General features: G+C 41.0%; 1 gene segment (V, D, J or C); it reads right to left on the reverse strand.

The window, feature by feature from the left end:
• Positions 1-9,243: 9,243 nt before the first annotated feature.
• Positions 9,244-9,606, reverse strand: LOC138579694 (T cell receptor beta variable 2-like). The segment is given in 1 exon segment: positions 9,244-9,606. A coding segment is annotated over 1 exon segment (363 nt).
• Positions 9,607-9,942: the final 336 nt, after the last annotated feature.

Consider the following 9,942-nt stretch of genomic DNA (forward strand, 5'->3'; position numbering starts at 1 on the left):
GGCGCTACCTATGCCCGGTATATGTTTCCTCCCTGATCCTTCCCCTATGTCCTGTTTGATCTCTAAAACCACTCGTATTTCATTGTCTGAGTCCTCTCAATGTATGATATTGAGCAAGGTCAAGCCAGCGGATATGATACTAAGTTCACTTAGGAAAACATGGTTCCAACAAGAACATGAAGGCAGCAACCCAAATCCAACTCCGTTGATCACCCCATACAGACCACAGAAAAACCTTTTTTTTTTTTTAAATGAATTCATTTTTATTATTTTAGTCAAATTTCATTTTGAAAATACACGCAGGAATAAACGTACAAAATATAAAGTTATAAAGTGCAAAGTGTGTTAAAAAGTGCTGGCCACTGAGGGAGGCCGCAAACAATTCAATGCCAATGGACTATTCAGGGGAGAAATGACACTAATCCGTCAAATAACTGTTCTGTTGCCAAGGTCACGTATATTGTATGTGGTGTATGTTTATTCCTGCGTGTATTTTCAACTATTTAATATCTTCTTAAATGAAATTTGACTAAAATAATAAAAATGAATTCATTTTTTAAAAAAAGGGTTTTCTGTGGAACCATGTTTTCCTAAGTGAACTTAGTTTCATATCTGCTGGCTTGACCTTGTTAAATATTGTTAGTTGCTTCCCCTTCTTGCCAGCGAAGTAGGGGTTACCCATCCATATAGCGTTCCTCTCAATGTATGATCAGACCCCTTCCTCCCCTTCCTGATCCTCAATGTTCTATCCTCCTGTATAACTATGTGGGTATATATGTTTTAAACCACATGACTAAGGATCTGTTTCTATTATCGCTCTACAGTTATAAGTTGCATGTCTATCAACATGTTTCTGACTAAATGATCCCATTAAAAATGCAAAGTTATATCTCACTTGAACAAATTTAAGCCAACGGCTGCTTGCCTACAAGAAACTCATTTATCCAACAAAGAAACAATGAAGCTCAAGTCTCTCTGGGTTAAGGAGGTTATTTCCAGTCTTGATATATCCAAGAAAAATGGAGTTGCTATATTAAGTAAAAAACAAACCTTCGAAATTCTTGACCAAAATGCTGATACTAATGGCAGATGGGTTTGGGTAAAACTTTTAATTGATTCTACACAAGTATCTATCCTAAACATCTATGGGCCCACACTACCAGACCCCCCCTTTTGTATCGCAATCAAACAAATGATACTTAAAAATAACTTTACCAATTCCATAATGTGCAGGGATGTCAATCAGGTCCTTGACCCTTTTTTAGACCGGAAATACAGCTGCATGTTCAAATACAATAAAACACATAAGTCCTTTGTCAATTGCCTAGCAGAGACGGGATTAATTGTCACATGGAGACTATCCCATCTCATTTGGATACAATTAAAATGATGCTATCCCCTACTAGACTATAGCTTCCATTCTTCCCCACATAATACACTATCACGCCTTGACTATATTTTTGCAATCAAAACCCTCTCTGGATCCATTATAGATTCTAAAATCTCTAATATTATTATATCAGATCACGTACCGGTTATCACATCATTTTGCCTTGCAGATGCGAACAAAGTTGCTACCAGATGGAAACTTAATAATTTCCTGCTTAATGACCCACAGTTCAATCAATCCGTTCAAGCTTTCATCCAACAATATTTTACTAACAATCAAGACTGTGATACCTCCGTTGTTAATAATTGGGATGCAATCAAAGCTGCTTTAAGAGTTCACATAATGGCCCTTTCCGGTAGGAACAAAAAACCTAGGAAAAAACACCTAGATGACCTTTACTCTAAACTCACTCTAGCAGAGCAATGCTACTATGTAGATACTAACTCAACAAACTTATGACAAGTAATAAAACTACGCTCTGAAATCAATAAATAAATCACAGAACTTGCAGCAGGTACCATACTTAAATACAAAACAAAGCTATATCAAACTTCAAATAAAGCGGGCAAAATGCTTGCTTCTTATTTAAAAACCAAAAAGGAAAGAGTTCAAATTTCTCATATTAAAGACACTCAAGGCATATCTCATCACTGTTCTGATGAAATACATGAATGCTTTAGGAAATGTTATACTGATCTCTATACTCCAGAAAGCTCTATTCCCAAAGATAATATAGATTCCTTTCTTAATAATATCAATCGCACTTCATATCCCAGACTAGACCTTTCTCACCTTGACAATGATATTACCTCCTTGGAGATCACTAATGCTATTCACAGCCTGGGTAAAAGCAAAGCACCCAACCCAGATGGACCATCCACCAAATTCTACATCAATTTATCCCAAGTATTAACCCCAAAGCTCAAAACATTTTTTTCATACTTTATATCACAAAAATCTTCCTCGGGTTCATTCTCAGAAGCTTTACTTATCAATTTCCTTAAACCTGAAAAAGACCCTTCCCTCCCCAGTAACTATCAACCCATTTCCCTTATCAACATAGAAAGTAGAATTATTGCTAAACTATTAGCTAATAGAATTGAATCCTCACTCCTAAATCTGATTAAAGCGGATCAAACTGGCTATGTAAAAGGATGCTATATATCCTCTAATGCTAGACTGCTACTTAATGCCATTAACCTAGCAGCTAAAGACAAAAAGACAGACAAGGTTATGCTGCCATTGCATTGGACGCAGAGAAAGCTTTTGATCGTGTAGATTGGAATTTTATGTTCCAAACCCTACGCTGGCACGGATGTGGTGAAAAATGTATCTCACTTGTTAAACTCCTTTATTCAGCCCCTAAATCTGCTATCTATTTAAATGGCCAAACATCCTCATTCTTTCGCTTGCTCAGAGGCACGCGGCAGGGCTGCCTCTTCTCACTGTTATTATATATTCTTTCATTTGAACCGTTACTGGAATTAATAAGATCTAACAAAAATATCCCAGGGATTCAAGCATGTGCCTCAATTACCAAAATTGCTGCATATGCTGACGATATTCTTATCTTAATCAAAAACCCCAAACTCCATATACCTAACCTCTTGGATGCTCTATCTCAGTTTGGTTGTGTATCAGGATGTAAACTAAACAGACAAAAATCAGAAATTATGCCCTTAAATCCCTACTGCCTCAAGCATGACATTGACATTTTTGGTCTCAAATGGTGCAGTGGTTCCATCAAATATTTAGGACTTTGTTTTGCCCCTGCAATCCAAGAAACCATCAAGCTCAACACTAAAACGTTACTGGACACTCTAAGGACCTTACATCCAGATGGTCCCCCCTTTACCTCTCCTGGTGGGGGCGTTTGGATACAATTAAAATGATGCTATCCCCTATTGTACTATATTACCTTCAGCTTCTCTCCGTTCCACTATCCCTTTCCTTTTTCAAATCTATATATTCCATACTACTAAATTTTCTTTGGGGAGTATGAAAAAGCAAAAGAATTGCGCTAACTAAACTTAAAGCACCTTATGAAATGGGAGGTGTTAGATTCCCTGACTTTAAGCTATATCACTCTGCATTTCTCATAAAACAGTCTCGCCAATGGTTCACAGATCCCGAATTCGCTGATACCCCTACATGGTGTACATTAGAAAAACACACAGTTCATCCACACAACATTACTGATTATATATACATATTTAAACATAACTCAAAGAACATCTTAGAATCTATTAAAGCATCCGTTTTAGCCCTACAAACCTTTCTCTTCCCCATACCAAAACTCTCAATAAGTACCTTTCCCCTTTAATACGACAATACAAGAATGTAGTAATAAATAAAAAGATCCTTAATCACAAAGCATGGATCAAAAAAGGAATCAGATTCATCCAACACATTATAGATGGTCCTTCTATTATCTCCTTCCAGCAATTCTCTACCTTATTTACCATACCCAAAACTGACTTTCAGTTTTACAATAAATTAATCAACTCCTGTCTTGATGCACTTAATCACTTTTCCTATGAGATTCTTTCTCCAGATGTCCTCAGACTACTGCAGCTAACCATGACCAGTGAGATTAGAGCCTCAAAAATATATAATATGCTCATCTCAACATTTAATGTTTGCCCATTTCGTCTGAAGTGGGAATTTGACTTAGGATGTATGTTTGAAGATCATATATGCCTCCGCCTGTTTTCCAAAATTAAACAATTATCGGTCTCTGCAAACATTACACAAAATTATTTCTTCTTCATTCATAGAGCATTTATTACTCCGGCTAAATTAGCTAAGGCTAACCCGAATTATGATGCAAATTGTTGGTCATGTGGCTTCTCTCCCGCGACATATATGCATATGTTCTTTGAGTGTTCATATATTGTCAAATTTTGGCATGACATCTGGAAGCTCATTAAGCGTATCTTCTCTGTAGATGTACCATTTCCTTCTGTGAATATATTTTTAGGAAGTCTGGCCATCACAACATATATTCCACCAGACTCAACCAGATTATACGATCTGTTTATCTGTATAGCCTTAAAATGTATCACAGCTAACTGGAAAGACTTTCGATCGCTCTCTACTAGAGCATGGTGGAACGCTATTTGTCAAACTCATAAATTGGAAATGTGGATGGCTAATAATCAAAATACAATTCCTAAATACAATGCTAAATGGTACTATTTCACCTGTTATCTTAACTGTTTCAATGCAACTGCTCATGGCTCCTGAACATATATTCTCATATTTACTTCACTAACCTGGTTACTATATTTATATTCAAATGCCTGCTTTATATTATTAGAGAAATGGAATGATCAGTTTTATGATATAACTTATTATACCCATCTTCCCCCCCTCACCCTGCTCCCATCTGTTTCTTGTATGTCTCCCAGTATGTCTCCTATTCTTTTCTCCATATTAGTTACTTTTTACAGACCTGTTTTATAATAATCCATGTTCAATTGGCACTACCTCCAACTTCTATTCTTGTTCAAATTGGTACAATTACTTAATTTGATGAATGAATGTCTTGGATAAAGATCATATCCTTGCTTATTAAGATTGTTACCTTTGTTCATCCTTTATGGTTACCTGTTCCACTCAAAGTCTGTAACCTGCTAACACATGCATCACTATCAGTATCTTGAACAATAACAAAAGCTCATTAAAATAAAAAATAAAAAGAAGTACAAGCTCCCTGGCTCAACAATTGATGCCAGGATACCGTTATTTCAGGATAGGGTGTGCTTCTGGCTGGGGATAGTGTTGGTAGACTCATTCATTGTTCGTATAAAAATACTTATGCTCACACTTGTGTGCTTTACACCTGTTCTTGTGCTGTATATCGCGTATCTAACAGTAGAGCCTTTACCGGTAATAGTGTACTAATTGCTTTTATCCCTGATTGTTCTTGTGACCATCGACTGGTGAACACCAACACTATTTGTAAGTTGCACGCTGATCCGCAATATGGGGCACACAGCAAAACATTGCCATGGAACTCACATAAGACCCATTACATTATTCTTCTTAATAGTGCCTCTCATTACAGACATGTACCAAATCATGTTTACTGTAAATAAGTCAGATCTTCTTAAAATGGCTGCCGATGTCCCAGCAAGACTGCCATCTTGTCAGGCAACATTGCCATGACTACGCACAGTAACTAACATTAATGTGATAACACGACAGTCGTTCAGATCAGACCGCATAGCGAATATCAGGTAAACGAATCTGCACGAGTTGACAAATACTTGCATCAAGTTTGGTATTTACTTAATAAATGACGGTTTTTGAATCAAGTGCTTTTATTATTTTTACAGAGCGCATCGTGTTGGGAAGAGATGTGAATGGCGTTCGTAGGAGAGCTGGATTCGTTTTTTGCACAGGTGCATGGTTTTTCGGAGATCACAATGTCAGAATTTACAGCGGACACGTTCGTATTTTGGAGCACTGCTCAAATAAGATAGATATTTCACTATAATCCTGAATTGACAATTTACCACTGTTTTTGACTTGCTATAGTTATTACATTTTATATTCTGTTATGCTCTAACTGTTTGACTTATGATTGCCTGTTTTGAATAGTAATTAATTTTGAAAACCCTAAATAAAGAGTTAAAAATAAAAAGATACTGATATGTCAAGCATGGCACTAGCCGAGGAATGGTGATAGTATTATACTAATGCATATGGACTTCATACTCATACATTCACAATCGCGCCGTGAGAACTGCTGAATGAGGGGCATTACTAAAGGTGAAGGTAATTTTCAGATGACATATTAAAGAGATTTACATTTACATGCCCGGGTGACTCTGCTGGAGGTTTACAACCACAGGGGAGCATAACAAGATATATATGACGCATATTGATATCTTTCTGAACCACAAATCTTTTTTAATACCAGTATAAATGGCTTTTCTACATGTTCTTTCTCTACGTATTAACTGTTTGTCTTTTGGGTACCTTCCTCATTGTAACAATGCTTTAAATACACAGGCATGTGATTGCTATTAATTACACTTTGAAGTAATGTAGATGTATTTACTTTTGTTTGGCTTTCAAATGGATAATCATGTATTATATGATATGATAGTTTATTTATTTAGCGCCTATACACAATGTGTTTCAAAGCGCTTCAAGGCAAGGGAGGGAACAAGGGAAAATACAATGACATTCTTACAGGCCATGAACAGTAAGGATGTGAAATTAACTATCGTACTCGGCCTGATGACATTTCAGATAGAGCAAGAGCTAAGACATAGATAAGAAAGGGAGGGGGAGAGTGGGAAGGAAATGGAAACAGACAGGTGACTACCGTATTAGGCCTGACGACATTTCCGGTAGAGTCGGAGAAAGACAAAAGCTGAAGGAGCGGGGTGCAGAAAAGAAGGGGAGGAACAAAACAAGCGACTTTCGTACTAGGCCTGACAACGTTTCAGATAGTGATGGAGAGGGGAGGGGAGGAAAAAACAAGTAAGGGTTGGGGGGAGGAGACAGACGAGGTTGCTATCACACTAGGTCCAGTGACAATTCTGATAGAGTAAGTACATAGTAGAAAGTAAGGGAAGGAAGGGAGGAGAGAACAGAGAGTAATCAGTCAAAAAGAGTGGAGAAGCAAGAGGGGAGCGTGAATACAATTGTGAAGTCAGTAGTAGCACATAATGTTGCAAGCCAGGATACAAGATGAAGATGGGAACAGCCGGATTCAGGGCCACCATGAGTACAAGATGCAAAGGAAGTCCAGTATGAGAGAGTTGAGAAAGGGTGACCCACCGTGAATCAATGAAGTCCATAAAAGTCAAATCCAGCATTGGCCACAAGCCGGTGATGGTGAAACCAGAATGTATCAGGACAGACTCATGCAGAAGTAGGCTGGAGAAGGGTGGGGGGGAGAGGGTAGAAGAATCAAGCAAAACAAGCAACATCTGTGTGCAAGAAGGGGTGGGGCACAAGGGAACATCACGGGGGGACCAGAGGGGTGGGGATGGCCTGTGGGGACAGAGGGGGTAAACACATGTTGGTGCATGCTTACCTGCTGTCTGAGCAGGGGGTCGGGCCCTGGGTCCTCCTGGTCCAAACCGGTCCAGACAGGAATTGCCCTTTTCTTTGTCTGTTCTTCACTTCGGATGCCCGACAGAGCGACGCCCTTGATCTAAGAGTTAAGAGCAGGAAGGAAGAGGCAGGGCTAAGCAGGTGGGTGGGACTTAGGTCAAGTGACCTAGATCCACTTGCACCTGCTCCTCATCAGAAAAGGAAAATAAGCTGGAGGGCTCCTTGAGTAGGGAAAAAGAGCAGCAACCAGGAAGGCAGCAGGTGGGTGGGGCTTGCTAAGTGGGGGAAAAGAGCAGAAACTAGGAAGGCACCAGGAAGGTGGGGCTTTCTAAGTGGGGAAAAGACCAACAACCTGGAAGGCACCAGGTGGGCGGGGCTTGCTAAGTGGAGAAAAGAGCTGCAACCTGGAAGGCACCAGGTGGGCGGGGCTTTCTAAGTAGGGAAAAAGAGCAGCAACCTGGAAGGAACCAGGAGGGTGGGGCTTGCTAAGTGGGGAAAAGAGCGGCAACCTGGAAGGCACCAGGTGGACGGGGCTTAGGTCAGGTGACCTAGATCCACTTGCACCTGTTCCCCATCTTCAAAGGAAAAGAGGCTGGAGGGCTCCTTAAGTAGGGGAAAAAGAGGGGAAACCAGGAAGGCACCCAGTGGGCGGGGCTTGCTAAGTGGGGAAAAGAGCGGAAACCTGTAAGGCACCGGGTGGGCGGGGCTTGCTAAGTGGAGAAAAGAGCTGCAACCTGGAAGCCACCAGGCGGGCAGGGCTTGCTAAGTGGAGAAAAGAGCAGCAACCTGGAAGGCACCAGGTCGATGGGGCTTGCTGACTGGGGAAAAGGGCAGCAACCTGGAAGGCACCAGGTGGGCGGGGCTTTCTAAGTAGGGAAAAAGAGCAGCAACCTGGAAGGAACCAGGTGGGCGGGGCTTGCTAAGTGGGGAACAAGAGCAGCAACCTGGAAGGTACCAGGTGGGCAGGGCTTGCTAAGTGGGGAAAAGAGCGTCAACCTGGAAGGCACCAGGTGGGCGGGGCTTAGGTCAGGTGACCTAGATCCATTTGCACCTGCTCCCCATCTTCAAAGGAAAAGAGGCTGGAGGGCTCCTTAAGTAGGGGAAAAAGAGCGGCAACCAGGAAGGCACCCAGTGGGCGGGGCTTGCTAAGTGGGAAAAAGAGCGGAAACCTATAAGGCACCAGGTGGGCGGGGCTTAGGTCAGGTGACTAACTTAATCAGACAAGGCCCGGATGAAGGACACAGACCAAAATGCATTGACAAGGGTCGCATTTGACAAATTAATATTTTTGGAGATTTTTTATTATATTAAAACATTATATTTTGAACAATTGAAGAAGAGAAGAATGTTATTGCTTTTTACAAATGACCAAAAACATTGAAAAAATAGATATAACCCCGAGTGGGTAAGACGGTGTGCGGGCCAAACCGAAAGCTAACTAACCTAGGTCTTTTTCTCACGTTAATTTATGGTGCCTGAGACGGTGGCACATATTTATGGGCTACACCCCACGAATGAGTAGACAATTACTTGTTTTCAGTCACAAGGATATCAAAGACAACGAATAAAGAAGCGGTGCACACTCTATCACCATTTTCTCTACTGTTGAGTCTTACTCACAATACAGGGGCTACTTTAAAATGAGACTTCTTGTAGACTTTGTCTTAAACAGCCTGTTTACACATATTGTTCACGTGACGCCGGATAGTGCAGGTTTAGGCAGACAGGATGCTGTGGCCGCTAACTTGTTTTCCCCTCTTTGCTGGGGCTGATTCTTGTCACATTCGCAGGTGCAGTGGTTGCACTGTGTGATCTTGCTTTGCACAGAAGTAAACGGCAGAGTCGGTGGGTTTTGCGTGTTCCGTCCACAGAGAGAGCGCGTAGGTGTCGCGCCGCTCTGAATGAAAATGACCATCAAACGCTTTTTCAATAGACGGATTGGACCCTTCAATAGAAAAGACCACTAGTTCCAGTCTTCCTTCCGTGTTCAATTTGTACCAGTACATGTTCACATAGTTGCTCTTTTGGGTGCAGCTTAATGAAACTGATTGACCCTGAGCAATATACATGTCCGGAGACTGATGTATGGCATAGCCTCCATACATGCATGCAACTATGAGCACCAGTTTGAGGGAGCACATTGTGTGCTTGTGCTTCCTGTGTCTCAGATTTTCATGTCCCACTGCATTTTAAGGGAGGAGTCAAAGCCTTCATGAGTAAATGCAACGTCACCGGCCGCTGTTCATTCGACAATGTAAAGGTGTGGTTGCTGTAGCGATGCGGAATCTGGCATTCTAGCACGGGAGGCAATCCCATCTGTGTGCCTGCTGAAAACAGGCAACCACGGTGCAGCCTGCTTAGGCACTGATTCACAGTGTTTTTCAATGGGATTGTGTTTTTCAATGGGATTGCGCCATTATAAAATGCTTCTGTGAATCAGGCTCTTGGGGTCCCCTTTAGAGTCTGGCAGTGCGCTG

This window comes from Ambystoma mexicanum, chromosome 3p (assembly GCF_040938575.1).
Source record: "Ambystoma mexicanum isolate Mex_15411 chromosome 3p, UKY_AmexF1_1, whole genome shotgun sequence".
Classification (NCBI taxonomy): Eukaryota; Metazoa; Chordata; class Amphibia; order Caudata; family Ambystomatidae; genus Ambystoma; species Ambystoma mexicanum.